The sequence below is a fragment of the Temnothorax curvispinosus genome, unplaced genomic scaffold, assembly GCF_003070985.1.
Source record: "Temnothorax curvispinosus isolate PA1 unplaced genomic scaffold, ASM307098v1 QBEX01004926.1, whole genome shotgun sequence".
NCBI classification, from domain to species: domain Eukaryota; kingdom Metazoa; phylum Arthropoda; class Insecta; order Hymenoptera; family Formicidae; genus Temnothorax; species Temnothorax curvispinosus.
In genome coordinates this window covers 141,794-168,438 of record NW_020214706.1, presented here as the reverse complement: position 1 = coordinate 168,438, position 26,645 = coordinate 141,794, and the positions used below count along the sequence as shown (strand labels likewise).

General features: G+C 41.4%; 1 protein-coding gene across 2 annotated transcripts in view; it reads left to right on the top strand.

Moving 5' to 3' along the window:
• Window positions 1-19,965, top strand: part of LOC112454231 (retinal homeobox protein Rx1-like) — a 46,087-nt gene extending 26,122 nt beyond the window's left edge. The window contains exons 3-5 of one of the 2 annotated variants that reach the window (XM_025015501.1): window positions 16,394-16,491; window positions 16,587-16,765; window positions 17,048-19,965. In XM_025015501.1, coding sequence (XP_024871269.1) covers window positions 16,394-16,491; window positions 16,587-16,765; window positions 17,048-17,211 — 441 coding nt within the window. In that variant the 3' untranslated portion in view covers window positions 17,212-19,965. Of the gene's footprint in view, window positions 1-16,393; window positions 16,492-16,586; window positions 16,766-17,029 lie in introns of both variants that reach the window. The other variant, XM_025015500.1, reaches the window with a different exon arrangement.
• Window positions 19,966-26,645: the final 6,680 nt, after the last annotated feature.

Here is a 26,645-nt window from a genome sequence, read left to right as displayed (position 1 = left end):
AAGGCTAACCGGCACAACACTGATTGTTCGCATGGCTACCAGGATCTTGCGGCGGATTCGGCGGCATCCTTTTCCCAACAGTCGATAGCGAAAGCGCTTATCGGAGCGTTTAATTCGGGATTATTAGGGGCCGAATCGTGATCGTTAGCGCTGACACGAGCCTGGCACGAATCGCAGGTGACTGTCTGGGGCGCACCTATATCTACGGGGTGTCAAATTAGTCACGCACGCCGCCTCCGCCCAACCCGTCGGCGGAACGGGCGTAACCATGGCTACTGCCGCGAATTTCTCTGCGCGACGCGACGCGGCGCGACGCAGCGAGAGCGCAATTGCGCATGCAACATGCCACGAACGAGGGAGTGGAGAGAGAATTAAAAAATTGACGGGCGGATCGCTTATTTATTTAGTTTTTTTTTCACGTTAAATGTCACCTCATGAAAATTAAAACTTTTTGTCGCTCCGCGCTCGCAAAATCGAGTAATAATTTGCGTTTGCTCGCACTCTTTCCGCATGGCGGAATTTATCGGCGCCGGTGACGTTAACAACGCACATACGCTGACGTGCTTGAATCGTGTCCGGCAAATCAAATTGCAGTGATCACCGACGTGCGCAACGATAACCGATAAATATTAAGAACAATGTTTCCTCTTATTATCCGTCTGTTTTTTTTTCACTTATGTGTTAGACGCAAAGGAAGATAAAGCAAAACATGTTTTATTATGTTTTATTTTATTTCATTTCTTTGCTTTTATTACATGCTTTAACGCGTTAAATTTTGTAGCATTTCAATTGATTCGAATCGTGTTTATTTACTCAAATATGCGTCGCATTTCCTCCAAACGAATCGCCGCAATTTTCGCGAGGACCCCGTCAAGCGGATTAAGTAATCCCCCATGGTCCATGGTTTACATGGGGGGAGGGGCGCGATTCTCACGTACCCCTCGCACAGTCAACCAACCGAGACCAGTGAGCTTTCGCTGCGATATTAATACCTATACGCGAGCACACCATAAACCTGTTTACCACGCAATACGCGGTGAGAATTCTCGCACGAGGTCACGGTCGACTAATGGCACCTGAATCTGTTGCCAGCCGTAATACATAAATCAAACTAATGTTCGCGTAAACGTCGCGGTCAATAATCTCCAAACATATCGCACGAAGTAGACAAATATTTTCTTTTTTCGATATAACACAAGTCGGTAACGTAAATGGACGAACCTGGAGATATATCTGTACCTTAGAAATAAAGAATATTGTATCTTTATTATTATGAATTCAGAGAAAACAAGGTTTAAAATTTCAAATAAGAAAATGGTGCATTTTTTTGAAGATTTAATAAAATAACTTAACTGATATGTTTAATATTATAGTACAACTGCCAATAACGCGCTGTACCTGACCAAAATTATGAAAATTTTCATTACGACTTTTTCTAACCATTATATCTTATGGCCAGTCTACAATTAATGAGTCGTTAGTCGTTAGTCAGATGTCGGGAGAGAGTCGAAAAATAAGTCATAAACGTATCGTAAGGCGATCGAAAGTCTGTAATCGGCGATCGTAAGCGATTGGCCAAATGTCATCTCTTACGATCACCGATTACAGACTTCCGATTGCCTTACGATACGCTTATGACTATTTCTTCCGACATCTGACTAACGACTCATTGTAGACTGGCCATTATAGTAATAATAGATATAAGACCTTTTACCATTATACAATTTAAGCTCCTGGTATATTGAAAAATGTATCAACTCCACTTTGACAAAAACTGGAGATACGATATTCTTTACCTTCAATTGTAAGTTATATGTATAAAGTTACATCTTTCAATCGCGACTTTCTTAGCACCCGCAGCTGGTACTGAAAATTAATAGAAGCTTGATACATTGACAGTTAAAAAACATTTATTTCAAAAGATTGCAAAAAAATAGCAACTGTATAGAAGTATTCTACAGGAAATTACAATATGATAGATGGTTCAATTATTTATTCAATTCTGATGCCGTTCAACAATAATTACAAAGAAGTAAAAGAGTCGCCGAGAGAGAGTGAAGTGGAAGTCGCAAAGCCTCGTTATGCTCATCGCTAATTACATCAACGAAGGTTACAAGCAGCGCCTCCCGTTTTATCGCTCTCCCTTATCGCCGACGGAAGACTTGCTTCTTGCCGGACGGTAATAGCGCCAATAACGCGCTTTCTAATTCCGACACGGAAAATTCCGGAGGCGTCGGGTCAGGGAGTTTCCCGCGTTAGCCAGGGATAAAACGCCCGGCTCGATATCAGAGAAGAAAGGCGCTCGCGGATACAAATGTTATTACGCGAAAGCACTTCCCCCGATCTCCCCCGGTCCGATGGCCGCCCCTTTCGTCCGCCCTGCGCCCCTCACGCCTCCTACTCGGGATCGTTTTTCTTGTGGGTGCGATGTTTCCAGGCGGAAAATAAGATAATGGCCCGGCGCTAGGCGCGAAAAGCCCCGCGAGCGGGGAAAATGGCCCGGCGGGAAATAGCGAAGATCGTGGGAGCGACGACACCTGCCCCGCGCGCGCGACGGAGGGCGCCCGCAGGAGAGGAGAAAAAAAAATAAAGGGACGGGCGTCGTTCCTTCGGGCGGGACTCGAGGGAGGAAAGGAGCGCGCACGGTGGAAATGTGTCGCGCGATCGCGTAATCGAGTCACCGTGATAAACGCGTGAGAATAAATCAGACGGCGGGACGCGATTGGCTTCCGAGGCGGACGGGACAAAAATTGCGTGGATTCAGAAATTTGCAGCGGAATCATTGCGCGAATTAATCGGCTCGATTACTCGTAGCGTTGCCACGCGATCCGTCGCATTTGAAATTGGCTGAATCGGTTTCAGCCAACGAGTACCGTTTCCATAATACGCCTTTTTATCACGCGTGAAGATGACGCGAAATTAAAATTGTAGATCATTTCGCGTAAATTGAAAATTTTATTTATCTCTCACACATTGAGGTGCAATGTAACTCTTTCCATTTTTATCATTCAAAGAGGGGAGATAAGAAAATCGGGGCAAAAATATTCAGCGATAAAATACGTTTAATAAATGTTAATAAATATTCCCGTTAAGCGTATCGCGCGGAAATCCTTCTGTCGTTAGAAATTAAGCGACAGTTGAGAATGAGTCAACGGTAATTGCCGGCACGACAATACTCGCAATGTAGTGGAAACACTGACTGTAATTAAATAGAAATTGTTAATGCAGCCGACAAAATATGGCGCGCGTTGTTTGTGACTTTCGTTATGCTCTCTCCCGTAGCAGACTGCCAGAAGCCTCAGAGCTCGGAGCCGAGGAGGAAACACGTCCTTCGATCCTCGCGCAGACCGCGGAGAGAACGAACTCCGTCGCAGCGCCGTCTAACGAGTATTATAATTACTGTCGCGTAACTCAATATTGCACCCTCGATATGCTAAACTCCCGCGGAATATAGTGTTAATAGGCGTGGAATGGCGCGGGACAACACCCCGCTTCTATTAATTGCACTTCACCCTAAATGCAAATTGTTCGAAATTGAGCGAGGGCTCCCCGAATATTTGGAAACTCCATTACGGGGCAGTGTTCGTCCTTTCGTTCCTCGCGTACACACACACGCACGCACGCAAACACACACACACACACACACACACACACACGTGCGTACGCACACCACCTTGTTGCGGCCTGACGCGAAGGGCGGTTTCAATCGGGCAGGGTACACGCGATGAAAAATCTATCTGGGGACACAGACGAAATTAGATAGCGAATAATATGGAGTCTGAGACTGAAAGTCGAGTCTTCCTTTCGTAGCTCGTTACACGTGTATTCTCTCGAGAAACATTCATCAGCTTTCTATTATGTTGACTTATCATTCGACAAATAACATTTGTACCTTTTATTAATAAAAAGTGATGTAATAACTAAAACACATACAGGAATGTAAGTTGAAATATAGAAAACAAAAGAAATAAAATTAAGGAAAAAGTAACACGCATAAAAAATATTAAAATCGTATCATTTATTTTCTAGTACGGAGCTTAATTAATTTACGTGAAGAAATGTCGATTTGATCAGTGAGATTCAAAGCGAGTATTCGCGACGGTGGTAAAATCAAATAAAGTTTCGGTGTTTCGACTCTCGATCATTTGACAAAAAAACTTAAAACGTTCGGGGCAAATAAAGCCAAAGGTTAGTCGACGGCACGGAAGACGGAGTCCGCCGTTTCCCGTTGATATCTTCGGAAGATTAGCTGTCCAAGGTTCTGAGGTCTGTGGCTCAATTAAGCACTCCGTTTAGCGCTTGACTAAAAAGGGTTGGGAGACCCTCGCCCTGCCCCCTCGAGCATCAATCATGTCGGAGCAACCCTTTTCCCGAGGGCGGTTTTGCTCCTCTATTGAGACGAAGTGTTGTGCTCAAACACAAAAACACTTCATTTGGCAGATTAGCTGTTAAACACTATAAGGGTGCACGCGCCGTAGCTATCGCCGATAAGCACGAAAAGTGTCTGGAGAGAAAAGCGTATTGGTCCCCCGTACCATTTGTTCGCGCAAATTACTAAAACGATTAGAACAAAGATCTAATCGAGAGTATTTGTCAAGGAGATGACGTATTATCTGTTCGTTGATTTGATCTTTCTTATAGGTGTGACATCGTTTAGAGTAAGGAAAAGTTATTTATGTCAGTTAAAGAAAAAATCGGATAAAAAATTTTCAAGACAGGGAGAGGCTTTTTGGTTTTTTGTCTTGAAAATTTTTTATCTGATTTTTTCTTTAACTGACTCAAATAGCGCCTCTTTATCCTATATTGTATTGTAAATTGCTGCTTGACCCTATAAATTTAACATGACTCAATCAAATCTTCTTATTCTAATTTTTAATTATCTTTATATAATTTACGTTAATATCGATTTAATATTTTCGATAAATGTACATGGTATCGTAAAGTTTGAGAAAATGTAAAATTTTACCGCTTTACAAATTACAAACGCAAAAAAAATTTACTTAAAAATGTATTTGCAGTACAAACCCGGCGTATTGCTTCGACATCAATGAAGGAAGCTGGTATTCTTTTAAACATTCAATTTAGACAATTGTATCTGACAGGAAGAACAATTCATTCTTTAGATTTTACGGACGTAAAACCGCCGTGCCAGTAGCGGAAGACGTACCACGCTAATTGAGGATTAATAAGACGGGAAAATAGCAAAGGATTTCCCACGGAGGGGGCTCTCTTGACTATTCGCCGCTTCTTTCTGCGTCACGAGTGGGCGGAGGAGCTTCCATGTAGGACACACGGTACATTCGGTACGTGCCTGCTCGTTTTAATATCGCATATAACATTATGAAGCCGTTGTCGGCGTTCTGTCGGTCCTGAGGCCGGCAATTAACAATTAGCTGGCGGTCCTTGTAATCGAATTACGGCGGCCATTGTCGCGGGCCCAGGTACAAACGTATTCAATTCCATCGGGGGTACCTTCAGAGCACCGGCAGCACTCTCCCCTCCCCGCTCACCCCCGGCGGGATATCCACAGGGACCTTATTGGCTCGTCTCTCTTTTTTTCCACGGTGCTCTCTAAGATCGGATTTCTCGCCGCCGCGCTGCATGCGCATAGATGCAGACTGCAGCCGTGGTGGGATCCCTTACAAAGGCAGGCCGGGGCGAGCCTCTACACAGGCGGGGATGAATGTCACCCCGTGAAAATATATCCGTTTCAACAGTTTGAGATTTCGAGTCGTAGAGGATCGCGCAGGTATCCCTCCGTCCCGGGTATCACGCGTGCACGGCGGCGTAGCAATATAGCGGTCGTAGGATTAGTAACGTTAAACTACCGTGTTCGCGCGGAGATACTGCGATAAAGACGAGACGAATTGTCCGACGGATAAACATGTCCATCTTGGATCGTTTCCCAATATCGTTTATCGTTGCCGTGTCCGGCGTTGAAACAGGAACGATACCATACTTTTCCTACTAATTCGACACAGAAAATAAATGAAAAAAAAAATGGAAATTTATAAACGCTGGAATTATCAAAATAAAATCGCCTAGAATATGATCAATTTAAAAGAATAACATATAGAAAACGGATTCTTGAAAGATTTGTTTTAGTGATTTTGTTAAATTTTATTTAATCGATCCACACAACGATTAACAAATATGATTAATATATAAATATATTAATAAAAATTTTTGTCCGCCACGTGAATAATCCATATTATATTCATCGGAAAACGGCCAAGTAAATTTGATACGAATTGTGCAATCATGCCACGATTCTTCGAAAGGTGCAAGGTTGTATCTCGGGGAATGCCTGGCACCGGAGCGCTCGATCCCGTTAAAAGTTCTCTCTCAAACGACCCTGACGTAGAGAGATCGTGCCAATTATCAATTTCCAAATCCCGTTTGATTAAAGCTATTCGACTACGAAAGAGCCCCCGCTTTATCGAGGCATCTCGCGGCCCTTTAACGAGTAACCGATGTCAAACGCAGCCGGAGAAGAGACCGACAAACGCACACGTAAACACACACACACACGTACACACACACGTGCAGGCAGAGCCCACGCGCGACATGTATTCACGTGCAGAGAGAAGGAAGGAAGGAAGGAAGGGAAGCTCGGGGTCACTCTCTCGCCGGGGAATACAACGAATTCGAGATATATCCAGGCAGAACCAACTATTAATTTGGTTCCCAGGCGTCGGGCAGAGGTAGGGGCAGAAGTACGAGCGAAGAGCCACGAAGGGCGGGCACGTGGAAGGTAGAAGGAAGGGCTATGGAGAGAGAGAGAGAGAGGGGAGGCTTCAACCAGGACCAGAAAGCCTCCGGGGCAACAGATTACTGTCTACGGCCTACACCCTTCGCCTCCACCCCATCTCCCGTCCTTTTCCACCACTCCGGTCCTTTCCTCCTCTGCATACCCATCTCCCGGTCGACCGTGGCTGGCCCATGAAGTTAATAATCATCAAAAGTCACAGTGTTTGTCGAGGGCGGCCGCCCTTTGTGCGCCCACGCGTGCTTCTGACGCTAATACGACTCCACCCGGGCTTTATTACGAGTTATTAGAGTTATTACATCGGCGACGGATTTTCACGTGCAGCGCACTTACGCCGATCGCGAGCGTGTTTCTTTTATATCTCGCTCGCATTTTTTTTCCACCGCCGAGACTTTTTCTTCCCCATGTTTTTGCGAATTCTCTTTTTCCCCGTTGTTTTCCGTTGAAAGAAGCGGCGGTGAAAATTAGAATCGTTTGCCACAAATGTCTTAAAACGTAATGGTACTTTGCAAAATAGCGTATGTGAGAAAGCGCTAAAAGAAAAAGTATATTGATTGTACTGGCAAGAAATTAACTTAAAAGAATTATAATAAAATGTTAAAAGAGCGACAAAAGTAAATAGTGCAGTTAGAGTTAATCACTATAAAATGTTATTTGTCTTTGCTGCTCTGTTAATTATATTTAAGGAACTGAAATAGGAGAAAAATTTCGACTCGGGTGACGATAAGAAATCATAAACATTACATTTGTGATACCTATAATTAGCAGTGAGCACGTGATTTTATTCTATTTAGCTGTTTGCAATCCAATATAAACGGTATTTTATGTTAATTTCATTTAACTGAAAGTAATCTACAGAAAGAGAGAAAGAGAGAGAAAGTGAGAGAGCAGGAGGGGAGAAAAGGGGATTCACTGAAAGTGGCGCATTGGCCAGACTCTGATGAGTGTCTCTATAAACGAGCAGTCTTAATTGCGGTACAGTCACCAGGATTGTATGCGGCAGAACACACAGCCGCGAAACGCGAAACGATGGCGTTGCTACTGTGAATGCACGACGTAGCGTAATTTCGAATGCACAGACGTGATTTAATAGCGTTAAATGCTCGCGCGCGCCGCGATCAAGTTCCCGGGGTCTAATTCTCTCTCGAGTCTAATTCCTTCGACTTCCCTGTTAACGCTAACCAAAGTTAACTAAATGTTTCTTTTCTTATTATCATTATCTTACTATCGTTCGTGATGTTGTGATGTAATCCACTGTAAATGTATATGTATAACGCGAGGAAAAGAATGTAACGCGCAAATGGAGATTGTATTATATATAGTGACAGATTTGGCTCAGCGGAATTAAAAAGATGTTACTTGTGTACACATATCTGTGGTATTCCGAATACGAGAAAAAAAAGAGAATCCGGAAAGTCATCATCGTTCCGATCGGCGACTTCACAGAGCTTTCCTCCGAACTGTGCACAAATGACAAAAACTCGCGCACATACGCAGAGAGATCCGTTTGAAAGCCTCGTTTTGGGCGCAAACATATTGTCTGGTAAATAGCTTCCTGCACAAAAGATGCATTCACTCGGAGCCGATCTCGTCGCCGCGAGAGCGTGTATAGCGAGAAAATACAACGACCAGGCCAGACAATGTGGGTACGGTGTCAAAATACGCGGACCATACGGCTAATTTGTCGAATTTCTACGCGGTCTCTCATTCACGCCATCCTGCCGGTCCCCATTCCGCACGCGCTACTCGAAAGCGTTGTTCGCGTATTGCACATTGTGACTAATTTTTTAAGAATTGCAGAATGCCGAAAAATTCGTTTATTTAATGATTTCATTGTTGTCCATTAAAATAAAATAAATTTCTGACTTTTTATTTGAAGAAATGCAATAATAGTTAGAGATGAGAAAATGGAATATTACATCTGTGAGGAAAATATCATTATAAAATTGAAATTTTATCATAATATTTTTAATACCTGATATTAAGTTGTTGTAATACTAAATTATTAGCTAAATATGTCTGATTTTTTAATAATTATTAATCAAATGATTGTTTGACATCAAATAACTTGACATTATATTTCATACATTTTTAATGCGATTATTTGTCAAATATAGAATGATGTACGGGATAAGAAAATATTCGCATCTAATGCATTGAAATTTTTGTGACTTTGTGACAAAAGTTCTCGTAGTTCTTGTTATCTGAGGATCATCCAACGAAATCATTGTGCGATGCGAGGTATACCACTCGAGAACAACAAACGGACGATCCGTGGCGTATCCGTGAACGGCGAGCCGTTTAGTCGCATTGTAAAAGTGAAATCGCCTCGTGTTTGGGATGTTATTTGTAACACATTAGTATTGTATCGCAGTACGACGGGGTTAGGTCGGGGTGTTGGAGTGTTTAAGGGTGATTACACGCAACGACAGGGGTGGCTTTATTGGAGGACGCCGCCAGCGGTGCTCACTTATGCCATACCAGAAGATCTCTAAGAATTGTAAGAATGGACATATACCTGGTGTTATGTAAAATCACAGCTGGTTCACCTCAAAAAGAAAATACGATCTTTGAATTACCAAACACAAAAATAAACATCAATTTGTTTAATTGTTATATAATTTTATATATATATATATATATATATATATAATGCTATTATTAGATAATAAACAGATAATAAACAAGAAATTTCCGCTAAAGTTACACTTATAATAATTTAATTTTTCAATTACAATTATTTCTTCGACAACGTTGACTGTATTTTTGTTCTCTCGAACCCTATATCATATTTATCATATTCTTCATTGCTCTTTTGCAATTACTTGTTTTACTATAAATTAAATATTTGTTAAATTTCTTTCTTTTTCATCTCAAGTTGATAGTTTGATTATAATAAAAGTATTGATTATAATAACAAATTCTTATGTTATAACACTCGTACACTTAAATATAATAAAGTAGCCTACGTACAAAAAGAAGCATTAAAATAAAAAACTTGCAATTTATCTCACATATTTGTGTAAACCAACATAATTAATGAAGGACTATCAATTAACGACGATTCAACCGAAGCAGATGAATCCGCGTATACAAACGGAGTTTACAATTAGAGAAAAAGAGCAAAATGAGAACGACTGCATAGGATTGAATTTGGCCGACAGTTTGACAGGGCTGAAGCAGAGAAGGGGGAACAGCACGGGGGAGAGAGAGAAAGAGAGAAAGAAAGAGAAGTAGAGAAGGAGATGGGGGACATAAAAAGCGCGGTGAATAATAGACTCCAACCCTCTCCAAACATCTCCCTTCTCTATGCATACCGCGGTACCCTGGACCGGAATCTAGGCTTATATTCGAAACGTGTCCCCTCTTCCGTCTCTCTCTCTCTCTATCTCTCTCTCGCGCGCGCGCCCTTTTCACCCTCTATTCCCCCTCTCTTCCCTCTCTCCTCTCTTCTATCCGCAATTGTCGTAGTGTACCGACGATAGGGCTTTGATAGACTTGTAATACACCCGGAAGAAAAATAACCTCGTCTTTTTCCTTGTCCGCGGATTAGTGGTAGCGTTGTGTTGGCCTTTTTTAGCTAGGGCTATTAACATCGATGATTACGGTTGTTGAACGTACGTCTACCGTGCACGCGTAACAGTCGATCTATTATCAGCGTGTTGCTCTCAAGAACTAGGGGTAATCCTTTAAACGAGTAGAAGATAATCGAAATAATCAGAAATGATCGGCTACGAAACATCATCTAAACGTTAACTAACCGGGATTCAACGCTTTATTTCTTTCTAGCACTGCCACGAAAGAAAATGAAGAAATAGTTTAATCTCATTTTATTACATCTGTAATATCTGGTAATATCTATAAGAATAATTATATGTTACATCTGTAATATCTATAAGACTAATTATATCTAGAACAGATATCTTAAATTCCGAATTAGAAGTCATAATTTTGCACCGCTTGATCTCTAATAGTTTTTAATTAATAGTGGTAACAATTTTATTCACAAATGTTTTCTGAAAAAGATATGTCAATATATGTTAAATTAAGACTAATTTCACACATTATCACATCAAATAACAAGATATCTCTTCATACATAAAAAGTCACTGCTGAATCGCAAGTATAATTTTTATATAAAAATAATATTAAAAATGTCACTTTGATCAGCAAAGAATACTTAATATTTCTGATAATATTAATGACGTGTATAGTAATTAAGACACGATGTGTATTACTTTAAATATCCGAATGTCGCACGCATTAGCTGATTCTTAAAATTAGGTTGTTGAATCTACTTGATAACGAGCTACATGCAGGAAATATTAACGAGCTTTAAACAATTGTGCAAATTAACAAAAAAACGATAAAAATTGTTCCGATAATTTTTCTTCGTCGAAGAGGATGAAATACTATTCGATAATTTTTCTTCAGTAGAGAAAACTTGCTGGATCTAACTCAATATTTAATATGAGATTGGAGAACTGAAAAGCGTATTATGTGACTTATTCAGTGAAAAAATTAGCAGCTGCTCCCTCATGCAAAAAAGGATTTTGCTGATACACTGAAGTATTGTCAATTCAATTAAGTTTCTCGCGTGACGCGCTACGGTGTGAGAAAATAAATAATTCATGCATGTTTGACCCCGCACTGCGCCCCGTAAAACGCCCGTGAACTATCAGCGTCCTGTAGGAAAGACGTCGATATCAACGTCATCCCGATTTTGCGCAGAACACTAATAGGAAGACACATTAATCTCTCCCATCGTAAAGGTTTTAATATCCATCTCGCACGACTTGGCCCACCTTCGACTTTCATCGAGCCGCGATCTCGTGCGAGTTAGGCAGTGTGAAATACGAGAGTTTTGCTAAAAAAAGAAACAATTCTTTTTCATGTTTCATGGATGTTAACATTATTGCGTCTATTGTGCTGTTGTATTGCTATCAATATCAATTATTCTAAACATAATTTATTCTTTATCTCTTATCTAGTGAGCTTTGTTTCTCTTAAATTCCGCTCTCTCACACATCTAAATTTAATATAAATATTTCGATAACAATTTCCTATTTCTTGGATGTGTTATTCTGTCATTACAGTGCGTCATTATTATTACGCAGCAAAAATGGCATGGTTTAATTATAAGTAATAAATGGTTTATAAATGATTTATATACCTCCCTTCTGAATTTATTAAAATATTAATTAGAGCATGAAAGTTTCTAATTGGTACGTTTTCGACACAAATCCCCATCGTGTCCCTGAAAATCGACGCCACCACGATGTACCGCGACGTCTTCGCGCGTATCCGACTCTGTCAGCGGCCTCACAAGCCGCCACCACCACGGGGGAACAATGCCCCGAAATCTGTTAATACTCCGAACGGCAACAATGAACTCGACGTGGCGTGAACACCTCGAATACCTTTTTGCTGGCGCTAATCCGAATTCGACGAGAGCCGCCGTCGAGTATAAAGCGACCATCGTCCCGGAACGATGCGTTTCATCGGAGAGACGGAGAGCGAGAGAGAAACAGCGAGGGAGGGAAAGGGAGAGAGAAATGAGAGGCGATCGTATACGTGCACGTACGTGTGCAGGGTAAGAGAAAAAAGCTCGTGCGACAGATAGAGTTCGAGAGTGATTTTCGGCGCGATATGCTTCTTGCTCGCCGAGTGCTTGTCACCGTATGTTACCAAAGAGAACGAGAGTTATTCTTTATTCTTACGTCCAGTCACCAAAAACACGTACATTTATATTGTTCGCATGTTAGATAACAAATGTGCATCCAGGTCGACTGGCGCACATGCGCCTACGCAAGAAATAGCAAATTGATTTATTAAATTGAAAACTGTCTTGGAATAAAATGTTTTGAAATCTAGCAAATGACCTGGTAAGATCTTTATTTTTCTCTTTTTATTTCGTGGAAAAGATTATACAGTATCATAACATTTACGATGTATCATTTATAATTTATTTTTTTAAATTGCGTCAATTGCGTGGCGTTTATCAGCCACACTCTTCACATCGGATTCAACGATTCTATGCGAAAGAGTCGGGACTGTTATTCCGTTATGTTACTTGCGCATTAACGCGATAATGATAATTAGCCCTCTTATCCGCGCGTCAACCTTCCAGCAAAATCTTGCAAATTATGCAACTCCGACATCACGAAGTTTCTCGGGCGAGAGTGTGTGGTGCCGCGTAAAATCCTCACAGAGACTAACACGCCAAGGAGGAAGCGGGGCACGGTGAGGGAGGGAAGGGGCACGAAAAAGTGTCGCCGCTTCTCAGCGACAACGGAACGACGTCCAATTTTAATCTCGGAATTACTTCCATTTTATTTCAATTTTCTTGTATTTAAACCGTCTAAGCGAGTTTACCTTCGCAATATCATTGCCGAGGATCGTCGCCGGCTGGTCGGGTTGGGTAGGAAGAGGACCGAGGGAGGGAGAAGGGTGAGCGAGAAAGAGAGAGGGATAAGAAGAAGGACATCGGCGGAGACGGGCGGAAAAGGTGGAAGTACCTGCTCTAATAAATTTACGACCTAAAAAGATTAAGCCGCGTTAGCCCTGTTCTTTATATTTCCGCGAGAGAAGCGAGAACGAGAGAGCGCTCGCTCTCTCGCCGCTAAAGTCGGTCCTCGGCGAACAAGACGAAGAGACGAAACGTTACGGTGAGGCGCAGGATGCAGAGAGAGAAAGAGAGAAAGAAAGAGAGAGAAAGAGACTGGGAGAAGACTGCGGAAGGGGAGGGGAAGGGAGGCAAGATGGTACGAGATGGAAAAGGATATATAAGAGATACGAAGGGAAATTCGCTTATTTTCCCATCATTTCGGCGTGGCATCTTGTCCGTAGCCTTTTCTCATCCACGGAGCCAGGAAAGAAAATTGCTTCTCGTTCTCGAGAGCGGAATATCATCCTGATGAGCCCGGGAATGCTCCGATATCCACTCCCCCGCAACCCTCTTTCCTCCCCTTTTCCCTCTCACTTCCCCCCCTTCTACCTCTTGCATCGAGCTCCAAACCTCGGGTGATGCCTCCGACGTTTAACCCCGTCTTCGTTTCACTTCGTTTCCGCGTTTTTCTCTGTGTCTCTCGCTCTCTCTTTCTCTCTCTCTCCTTCCGCATACTCTTTCTCCTTTCCTGACGATTCACCGCCACTCATTCCCGACGGTAATATTCAATTTGCTAGTCGTCTCGTTATTCGAACGCGACACCTCACCCTATCACCGATTTCGGAGGCGTCGGAGGAATTTTTACGTCGCCTATTAATAAACAAATTTGCGAAGAGCTAATTTCAAGAGCGTGCGCGACGATATGGGACATGACTTTGTTAGTTTCGTGTTGTTACTTATTACTTTTATCTTGGATAATATTCATTTAATTTCTCACGCGCGTTAAAATTGTAATCCTTGTTGAAATATCTTAATTAAGACACCACTCAAGTTAAAATGCCTTTACATTTACATTGAATTCGTAACTTTTCACTCTAGGGGCCTATTAATGATCGCGTCAAAGTGTATACTATAGCAGGGAAACCGAGGTCAGGAGTAATTCGCGTATAAACAATTATCCTCCAACCGTTCGCTGTCAGCTACCGTGAAGAAGCTGGAATTGATTGCTCATCGTTAGTTGTCCGATCTTAAGCATTAAGACTGCCGAAGCAAAAACCGAGATTCGATCGCCAATGGATCGCAGCCTGGATGGTTCACACTTACCACGCCGCTGCGTGTGAATTCGTCACGGACGGGGCACCCGGTGGGCCTTATACCAAGGCACATCTCGGCCGAGACTGAATAATTCATAAGCCGAGACCCCGATAGCATCGGCTCTTAACGCAATAGACTTAAGCGAGCTGCCAACAGCAGCCATGTTACAATAAAGAAATCAACATGGCCGAGAGAGCCGTCACGGCGAGCCGGGGTACTCCCTCCGGCGTTTTCCTTCCCTCCTTGGGTCCACCTTGGAGGCGCACCGCGTCGCGTCACGTCGCGTTGCTCGTTCACTTTCGATTTCGCCCCACGGGCTCGTTACCCTCTTAATGCCGATGGAAGGGTGGACCCCCCTCTCACACCCTCCAATCTTTACGCCGACCGACCCTCTTCTTGGCCCCCCTTTTCTTAGCCAACACCGTTTTCAGGGTTGGACTTAGGAGACCCGCCCAAAGAAAGACATTTCTGCAACCCTCCTTTTGGAGCAGAAGTCGAGAAATATACGGAAGAGAGAGAAAGTCTCAGAGAAAGAGAGAGAAAGAGAGAGAGAGAGAGAGAGTGCAGAAAAGAGAGAAAGTCTTGGCAGCCACTTTTCTCGCCCTCCGCATGATTGCACCCCGCCAAAGGAACTCCATTTTCTATCGAATCCTCTGAATCTCTCTTCTCTCTTTCCTTACCGCTACTTTTTTTCACTTTGCTTTGACTTACTGTTACTATCTTGCTCATTTTCGCCTACTTTCTCGCGGCTAGATTTTTGCAAATGATCGATCTCTGTCGGAGCAAAGCAAATGCGACCTTTCTTTAGTCGAAACTAGTTCAACCAGAAGTGCTAATGTCAATCTCAGAAATGTAACGACGCGGATGTTTGTTCGGGGAACTCTATCAGGCCAATTATGACCATGTTTTCGATATTAAAATTATTAGAGTTCTAACGACTATAAATGTGCATACTTAATCCAGATTGGCAAAAAGTCCTTTTTTAATAAGGTTATTTAATGTGCGAATTTCTTCTTCTTCTTCTTTATTAATATACGAATAAATGTAGAACAACCGATTTAACTAAAATTTTTTAAGGAATTATTTATATACAAGTTTATATATTAAAAATTATGTTGCTTTAATAGACATTTAATTGTATTAATAATATTTGTGATACAAAATACTGACACACAGCGATACCTAATAATAAAAAAGTCGAAACTTTTTCTTTTTCCTCTGAGTATTTTCTCACTGAGTATTTTAAACAATTTCAATAAATTTTTTATTGTTCTATTCTTTAGGTTTTTTCTTGTTATAAAATAATTGAATAAATATTTAAAATATAATTGATAAATAGGTATATAATTAAAATATAAATTCTCCTAAAAAAAAAGAATATTATTTTAGCTCTCCCTCCCTCTCTCTCTCTCTCTCTCTCTCTCTCTCTTATAAAAAAACTACGGTCATAGCAGTAAGAAAATCGTAGTAGTAGTAATAAAAGAAAATAGTAGTAGAGAGAAATCGAACATTCTGCAAAGTCAAAAGCGATACCTCGAGTCTGCTGTTGAGATCGGGGCGGGAAGAATGGGAAGAAAGGAGGGTGCCCTCTTCCTCAAGTATACGGTAGTGACACGTTACCATTATCGCGTCTCAGCGGCTAATGAGAGTTTGTGCCGCCATTGTTCCCGACTTACGTCGAGCCAAACGTTGTAGCGAGCTTAATGAATTTGCGAAATTAAGCTCACAAAATATTAAATACGGCCAATATTGTCACTTATCACTTGAAGGCGGGAAGAGCGATAAACTGTATTGCATGCTCGCAAAGTATCTCATAAATTTCTATCGAAGCGAAATGTACGTTTGTTTCGTCGTTTATATTTATATCCCCACGTTATTCCAATTGAATAAATGATAAATTGTCGTTACGCGTTATGTTCCAGGTCTGGTTTCAGAACAGACGAGCCAAGTGGCGCAGACAGGAGAAAATGGAGGCTGCGAGACTAGGCTTGAGCGAATACCATCACGCTGCTAATATGAGGTTCGTTCAAATCGTTAACAAAAAGCTAGTATCACATAAACCCCTGTGACATATTGAATACGTAACAACTACAGCGCGGAGATATATCGTTTCAGGAACGTTGCCGGTCCAGCTCTCGGTCTGCCAGGGGATCCTTGGCTCGCGCCGCCAGGATTGCTCAGCGCGCTTCCCGGTTTCCTCGCTGCGCCTCACACGGGATATCCCAGTTACCTGACGTCTCCCAGGCGATTACCATCACCGCCAAATGTCGGCGCCGTGGCCAACTCCGTTCCAGGTAACAATTATTTCTAATCTACCTGTGTCACCTCTTGCTAAGCATAACGCAGTTAATTTATTATGTGTAATATATTTAAAACATCCGTACATCTGAGAATATAAAATTGAAACAAAGAAATAATATTTATTAAGAAAATTAAACTCTTTAATATCAAAGTATACTACACGACAATTTTTTCAATAAAGTATGCTTTAACCGCGATATGCAAAGTATGAATTAGTCAGGATTTCTACGTTCATCGAGCATACCAACGAGAAGTAGAAATCGCATTGTTCGCAGGGTCGCTGGCCAGCAGTATGGCGAGCATAAGTGCCGGCGGCCACGTGCAACCACCGCCGCCAAGTCCGCCGGGACACGATCCTCGTACCTCGAGTATCCAAGCGCTCAGGATGCGGGCCAAGGAGCACGTCGAGAGCATCACCAAAGGCCTGCAGATGGTCTGAAGGTTAACTGAAGATACGCCAAGGGCGCGCACCGCTGCCAGCCTCACGCTCGTGACGGCGTGACGAGCGAGCGAGCAATCCTTCGCCCAAAAACACTCAAGATCGCGAGGAGTCGCCTGACCAGCGCGAACGGTATATCGACCGACGAGGGCGAGAGAGTTCGTTCCGTGACGGAAGAGGAAAATCATCGACGCGACGGTGCTGGACATGCCAAAAGTACAAGAAGCTAGGCAAGAAGAAAAGGCGATCGTCCGTTTGTGTGTGTTTGGGAGTGAACCTGATTGAAAAGGGATCTTGTTCTTGATACCAACAGTTACCAATGGACGATCTGATGTACATTGCTGACATATTAAATCAAAGAGATTAATATTGCAACGGTCGACGGATCGGTGGGTATTTTCGACGATTGTAGAGACTATCAATGTGATAATTGGCAGGTATCTATGATCAATGAGCATGTGTTCACGCGCGGTTGAAAATGGACTAATCACTGAGATCAGTCCCATGAAAACAATGTCAATGTGGAAAGTTAAATTTTTATCTGAAACAGCACGAAAAGTATAAAATATGCCTAGGAAATATCTACAAGATTAAGTCATTTCTTAGGGATTTGTGTTATTGTGATGTTTTGGTAACAACGGCAGCCGACCGATTATAACAAAAATATGTATAGCGCGTGTTTTTAATCTGACGAAAGATTTTCGAACGGATTGTATTCGTGTGAAAAATTTACTCGGGGCTCGCTCCAAATCGGCATTGTGCAATAGATAAAAGGAATTGTGTTGCGCAAACTTGTTGACTGAAGTGAGGACAAAGAAGATCAATTTTGATCAACTTGCCGTTATTATTCACGATACGTTTATTGCAAACTTGTGTGTCGAGTCTCACGCGAAATTATTTTTCAAACCGCGAATAGAAAAGTATATAACGTGTATACATATTACCATAAAAAGTACTCGAATAGTTTTTAAAGGAAGTAAATATTCGGCTCTTGATAATTATGTATACATATGACTTTGTTGTCAAATTTAATTTTATAAAGCAATATAACGCAGGTGCAAATGTGCGGATATTAATTAATATCGTCATGAGAATAAATGTGTGACAAATTTTTTTTAATTTATTTCTAAATAGGTTATCAACTTTTCATTTCTTCACGAATATTGAATTTATAAAACTGCAAGGCGACGATTTCGAGACGCAGTATGAGGCGAGAAATATTCCATGATGCACAAATACATTCCGTATTAGTCGATACTACGCGAATAATTGAGATATGGGAAACTAGCCAATGATAACTCACATAAAATAATTATATTATTTTACGGTCATCGAATATGTGAACAAACGTCAATGAGCTAGTATTGATTTATGTACGGGATATTTAAATTATCACTTAGTACGCGTAGGTCATTTAGAGAGATAATAAATAGCTGTCGCTTTTAATCAATTATCTACTTAGACCGTGTGTAAAGTGATAATTCAGATATTCTACGCATAAACGTTCAAATCCGCATTGAAAATGGAATTTCGATCGAGTCTCTATTTTTCTCGTTCAAACTTGCATTAACTATACGTCGCAATAAATGACGAAAAAAATAGGAAAAGAACAATTCGTTTTAGTTTTCAACAAGAAATTCGTTTACTCAACAAGAAATCGATTTACCCAACAGTTATGCCTATCATCGAATATCCTGCGTAACAGCAGCAGGTATATAGGATACTCGGTAACAGGCAACACACGTGCGAAGCAACGAGCAAAAAGGACCTTGCTTGATATACGGATACTGTAAACGATCAATAAATCCGATCAAATCGAGTAACACCTCGCAAAATATGTCCGATTCGCGCTCGTCGGCCGAATATCTCCTAGCAACTCGAGGCAAGTTGCGTACAAACCTACATAATAGCAAAATACGCGCGCGACCGAAGCGTTCGGTTAAACCTAAATCGTTAAGCGTAAACCGAATGTCGGTCGGTCCCTTGGGAACCTCCTGAATCGGCAACGGCGCTCACGAACTCGACGGCGGTCGTCAATCGCCGATCAGCGAAACTAGCGAAATATCTCTTGTAGAATATTAGGGTAAAGACGCACGGAGGCGAGAAAAGTGAATTTTGACATAAACAATATTCTGCAGTATTAATACGTTAAGGCAAAGAATTGTGCATATTATCTAGACGCCATTGTGGTATGTAAATTCCAGGAGAGAGCGGAGGAGGATTCGCCACGTCATTTCCGGTCAACGTGTTGTGTAATGATTGACGCGAAACTCGACTCGCGATGTGCAAAATCGTAAGGTGCAAGGTATTATTCTCTCAAATATGAAAATCTTAAGATCTCCATGAGTTCGTATGTTAACACTTTCGTTAATTCGTGTAACTATAGTGCATTCCGCGTATTTTTTATCTTGTGACACAGATTTTTAGCAAAATGATAAGTCTCTTCCCTATATAACTCAATATATTGATCTTGATGTATAGCTACTGGCCATTTTTAACATATACTCACGATTTTGCAGACCGTGTTTCACCGATACTCGGATCGTTTCGCGAGCGATGGCGATCAGCCTCCGCGGTCCGTAAACGAGACACTCGTAGAAAACGAAGAAACGTAGTTAGTCACTTCCCGGACGTCTATTTGTATATATACCCGCTCGTGACAGAATAAAATTCGATGTACATATTTAATCGTACCATATCGTTTGAAGACAGGGCCTCCTTTATTGAAATAAAAATACAAACGATGATAATATATTAAAATGGAATGACAAATACTTTACAATCTTTTCTCACCGTCAATGTTTTCCTCTCCTTAAATCCAAGACCCTTCATATAAAAAATGTAGCCAGTATGTGAAAAACGTAATAATAAAACCTCAAAGTTCATGAGATAATTGTATAACAATGCATAATAATTTTATAAATACTTAAAAAGAGAAATACTTGTCAATTTTTTTAATTTATAAATTTCATAAACTTGTAAAAAACTTATTCTTTTCAATATTTTAATTTGATAATATATATTTTTGTTAGATTCTTTTAAGTAATTATTAGCTTCAGATCTCGAAGAGTCACTGACTTATATTCATTACTTTCATTTATTTATTTACATCAATCAAGAAATTTACTGTAATTTATTACAGCACAGCTAATCCTTATTAGATTGCACCTTTCATGCGCTAGTTGCAAATCAGTCTGAGATGTATACTGTGAAAATTTTAATTCCTACGGAGAAAGTAATACATATTTGCAAACGAATTAACATATCAAAGAACGACTTTAATTAAGTCTTAATTCATTTCCGAGAAGAGAAAGAAGGAGGGAGAGAGTTGCAACCGGTAGAAGGCTATCATTCGTCTTTCTTCGAGTTTAATTAAAACTGAAGATTTGTTAGAACACGAAGAATCCGTTAACGCTAAGACAGTCAAGAATTGGCGATTGTTTAGAAGAATAATTTTCCTTGTTATCTAAGATAAAACATAGATTAATTTTTACTTTTATACATGAAAAATAAACAGCCTTTTCCACACTTTTCTTAATTAATATTAATTAAAATTCATATTTAATCATACCATCAAAAAACTTTGTGATTAAGCAAAACGGAATTAATTTTCATTTTTTATATTTTTAATCTTGATATATAGGTCTTAAAATAATCGAAACACAGAATTGACCATCCATATAAGTAATATAAGATATCTCAGTAAGACACTTAAATGTATGTAAAAAAAAATTGTTTCATAATACTTTGAGAAACGTTAAAAATTACACTCAATATCTTAAATGTTTATTTCATATTTTTCCATTCTCCCATCGATCAAGCCCATTGTACAAGTGCGACCAATCAGATGGGCCTTTTATTTTGGTCTGTTCATACATTCCCTGCTTGGGAATTTAACGTAGCGGCCGCTGCGATTTGATGCAAATGCCGCTCGGAAATTCCGTTTGCGCGAGCAAACGTGACAGCGAACGTGTGCAAGCCGATCATCTTTTTCGAGGGTGGCGAAAAAGCAGCGGCGGGGGCAGCGCCGGGGCGTGAAAGGATTCGGCGTTAACAGGCACCAACAACGGCAAGTCGATGGAACAATGGTGCTGAATGGTCCCCGGACGATTAGGTATTCCAATCGTTGCGTTAGGGGCTGCTGTGAAGTACGGCGGGGGTGAAGGAGAGAAAAGGCGGGTTCGCCAGCAGCGGGGCTGGCGGAAGGGGACAGCCGAGGGGCCGGCGCGCGGTAAGGGGACGCCAGAACTCACCCAATAAAATGGTAATTTCTGTTTGCGGAAGTTAACCATGCGAGCGAGCCTGGAGATTCGAGTCCATGCGTACTCCCTAACTCCAAAGACTAATAATACTCGAGGCAGAACGCTACCGACAGTGATATAGTTGTACAGTTGGAAGAAGGCGCGGGGTAAAATCGTGCGAGACAGAGAGCGTACGGAGAAAGTTCTCTCATGTGAGTGAGGGAGTTTGTGGAGAGCGCGAGAGTTGCGGGACGTGAGTGGAAAAGTCGTAGAAACTCGGAAAATAGGGATACAGTTCGAGAATTTATCCCGTTAAATTAAAGAAGACGATAGGAATACGAGATTTCTTTATGAGCTCGGCAGGCTTCGAAATATTAATAACTCATAAAAATACAAGGACAAAGAATTTTCCGTGTCTATTATTTATAAAATAATTATTTATAATCCAAAAAAAAGCTGAAATCTTTTAGATTCGAATATTATGTATCTTATATATGTAGATTTTAATTAAATCCGAAATTAAACTTCTGTTAAATAAAACTCACAATTATTTATATTTTTAATGTTCAAAAAAATTCTCTTCGCAAACCAATTCTACATTTGTCAAAGTATATTTGTTTCTGTTGCAATATTCTCGTGTAATATATATTTCTTAATTACCTCGTAAAATGCATACAAATCAAAGTCGAAAGTCTATACATATAAAATTTATACTTATTTTTTTAGCATCTCTTCGATCGCCCGGATTAATCAGCAATTAATTTATAAATATCAGCTCGCGTGGCACGTGATCTAGCTGGCCGATAGTTAGTCTCGTGTATATCAAATTAAAAGCTAAGACGTACTTGGCTCGGCTGGAAGACGGCAATCTCTCGCCGAGCTTGAAATTGGCACGGAAATCGTGGCTTTATTAAATTTGTTTAGGAACAGGTGGGGGATGGTGAACGGGTCTTGATTTCGGGCGAACCGTCGTCTATCTAATATCTCCCAATGCCCGCCCTGCCTAACCTTATTGCCCCGACAAAGTAAAGAACCAGCAAGGAGACCCGAATAAGACCAGTTTTCGGGCCGATGGAACGCAGATCAATGGAGCGGCAAGCCGACCGGCTGCAATCTGCAAACAACGATAAGCTCGAGCGAAAAAAATCATAAAAGTATAAAGAAATCGAGTTACGAAACTGATATAGTTTATAAGGTGCACGAATTCTATTTATTATATATTTTATTAGGTATCACCTAGAGAACGTTACGATCGTCATAAGAAATTTATAACAAGCGGCGAGGAATTCTAAAATATCAAGACACTAATAGTCCAATAATTAACGAATGAAAATACAACGAACATTTCACTAATTAAAACTCGAGAGAAACCAAAAATAAATAGATAACTGAACTATATGCCGCAAATGATTAATTGCAGGTCGACTTCAACAAAAGTTTCATTTGCAACTTGATTGTGAAAATATTAAAAGCTAGATGGTTGCGCTGAAATTCGATCATCGCGGGAGTAAAATAGTTAAATTCGTGGAAAAGCTATCATTAAAGAGTAACACGGTAGAAGCATATAGAACATCTCGTGCATTAACAAAATTCTAAATGCTTATACACATACATAAATGTATATTCATATATACATAAATATGATGTATTGATATATAAAGCTGTATATCTCCAAGACTTGACGAGCGATTAATAACATATATAAATCAATTAATAACATACATAATGTTTTTCTATACAGACCGCCCTAGCTTTTCTGTATCACCTATTATCGAATAATGCCTTCGTTGATACGCCCTTTGTCCGATCTAGTCCATCATTAACATATTACGTACGCGCTACTCCAAACGCGATTGCACGATACGCTTTATTAGCTGCACATTATAATTACGATAACAGCCCGATATAGAACGCTTATTTGCCCAGAGTATCATACGCGTACGCAGAACAAGGTAATAATTGTCGTGTAATTAACATATTATACGCATATCGCGACGGGGGGGGGGTATGACTTCATTTTGTAAACTTCATTCGTTCAATTAAAATTGATTCGATGTAAAAGCGTGATGCATTATCGCGGCAAGAACCGAAGAATCGTCAAACTGACGCAACAATGATTTTGCTCTAATCGGTATTGTGAATTATAAGAGAAAATATTGCTTTATAGTCTTGTCGTAAATTGATTAAAATAAATTTGGATATTTAATACGTCTTTGCTAAAAATGTAAGCCGCTATTACGAAATAATAAATTTTTAAAAATATTAATACACACCTTTATATAGCTAATATTTTAGACATGCTGATATTCTGTATTCGATATCACTTTTTTAACATTTAAATATCAACATCTACCTAATACCTACATCAATAATTATCCTTTTTTATATAAAAATATATAATATAAAAAACATGCAGTATAAAAAAATATAATTTACAGATTGTATAGAAATTAAAGACGAAATCACAACCGCGTGCCACTGCAAAAACATCTAGTAAGTATCTTCTCGACATGTTAATTTTCCTACAGTCAATTTTATAACTAACAACAGCCCGCAATACCTCATAATTTCTAAATCAAATCGTTAATCGCTAATAAAAAAATTAATATCTTTCAAACACACGATATTACTTCTAGTATTTAAAATTGTCGAAGTTCTATTGCAACTTCTCTCGCGAAACCTTATATAAAATAAATAAACAGTACGAACCAAGAGAAATATCGAGTTAACACACAGTTAATGCGATAACATCATGGCTCACAAATTGTCTTAATCGTCGCGTTATCACAACGCATGTCCGAAACAAGATGGAAAATCTCGCAAATTGCACGCCGCAAGGAGCGTTTTGCTTCCTATACAAACACGCGCGCACAGATAAATACACGCCCGTACGCAACGTGACTACCTAATAGGTATACTCGCCGCATCTAGTCACGCTGGCAAAGAGCGACGCCAGCTCCCGGTCGCCCCGGCCGACTGTTTAGCATTATTAATTAGAACCAAAGTCGCACTAAGTTGGCGAGTACATAAACAGAAATAATATTTGCACAGAGCGTTCATTAGACGGGCGACGGCAGTGGTGGCGCGACGGCGCGGCGACGAAGATACGAGATGGCGGCATAAACGAGCCGGATTCTCATTAAAATAGCCGTGCCTTTCCTTTTCGTTTCGCGGAGACACCGGGGAGAAAAAAGGAAGACGACGAAAGAGACGGCGGGCGAGGGCCGAATGGGGGGCCGCAAGAGGGCCGCTCTTCGCCGCTGAAGGTTGGAAAGAGGGGTCCAGAGATGAACAAAGTGACCGACGCAGAGGCCGCGAGGAAGGTTGACGCGATCCCCTACCCTTTCTCATCTCCCGCCTCTCCTCCTCTCGCACTCATTTTACCCGTTAGCGGTGGATGGTGCAGGGACTTGTGTGCCTGCAAGCCCGGGGAGGCTGGTGTTGAACCGACGGGGACGGGGGGGTGACGAGGGGGAATAGAGGGGCGGAAGGCGAAAGGGCAGGTGGAGGAGTCGCGGGGACCGAGTTACTGAGTAGTTTAGCTACCACTAGGTAACTTAAATGAAAGTCGCGGTTACCCCTTAACGCGAAAATACGTTGAGGGAAAATTTCGTTTTTTCACCCTGATTAATGTAATACCCGACGTCGCGCTCCCGGGCACGCTAATTGGTCATTCTCGGGCGCCGTCGCCGCCGCCGGCCGCCGGCTTTGAGAGAGTCGTGGGCGCGACGCGTGCGAAGCGAACGATGCTTTCTATTCCCTCCCAACGTAATCTTCTCTTGTATGTCTCTCTTGTACCGCGCCAGATGAGCGGAATCGAATTATCTCGGGAGCGGAGAGGAGAGGAGAGTATAATTTAGGCTGCCGAGACGTTCGACGGCGTCGGTATATTTAGCGAAATTTTATCGAGCTCACGGTGCAGCGAAATTTAAATCCTCCGTGCGACCGATGTTTCCTAGTAGATTTGTACGAATAAATTTATATCAGAGATAAAACACAAAAGAGATAGAGAGAGAGATTTTTTGGGCTCTAGAGAGAGAGAGTATCCCTTTTCGAGCCTATCCATTTCAAGGCAATAGATTATCCATTGCCTCGAAATAAAAACAGTGAAACAAAATAATCACTCACCGGCCGATGCGCAGCAGCGGAGTTGTAACGTTGCGTTGATCTGAAACATAAATATTCTTACATTAAAGCAGTGTCCCAAGTGTCCAAGATAATCAATACTTGAAGTAAGTAATTATATCGCGCCCGTCAAATTTTTAAAACGTCATTTTAACATCAGATCCTGATTTTAAAATGCTAATGCAAGAAACACTCGCGACCGCGCCGGCGCAACCGGCCGCATATTTCCGCATTAACTCGTTCGCATAATTAATCCGCGAAAAATCGTGCGATATTGCGACCGTGCGAATAACGAGAGAGACGCTTCGGGAGACGCGTCAGACGCGACGTTCGCGACGTATAAAATCTCTTGTCGCATATGCCGAAGTCGAACTCCGAAATTGCGAAATTACCGCGGAGTTAAAACTCGAACGAGTAATGGAGTATCACGTAATTAAGTAGCGCTTAAGAAAATAACAAAATCCGCCATAAATGGCAGCAAAATAATGAACGAGTAACGATTACTCACCTCACGGTTGCTCCGCCGTTGCCCGATGCCTCCAAGGCCTCCTCCTCTCCTCGGTCCTCCTTCGTTCGACTCGCATCTCCGTCGGCGCACACACTCACAATGTTCACAAAAATCGACGATATCGTCGCTTTGTGATCGCGCGATACACTTTGCACGGCACTCCCGGTATTAATCTCGCGACGCGGCGCGTACCTTGCTACACGGCGACGAAAGAATTACGGCGGAGAAGCTGCGAACGAAACCGTACGATCCGATCGACACCCGTAACGTCCCGCAGGTAGACGCTAAGATGGCGGAGAGAAATTCGTAAATACGGCCAACGGCCAACTTCACTCGCCACAATCGCCACTCTCGCCAGGAGCAAACGTCGCGCGTCGCGAGGACGCTACACTTGCTGCTTTGAGGCGATTTTGGTTAACTCCAATCCAATTACACTATGTCTATCACCCACAATCGCCAGATATCGGGACACGATCAAATAGGAAGTTAAACGTACGACGTTAATTAGAGACTGCAATTGTTAATTAAACACATCGCGGCGTCACTCGATTTAGGGTCCG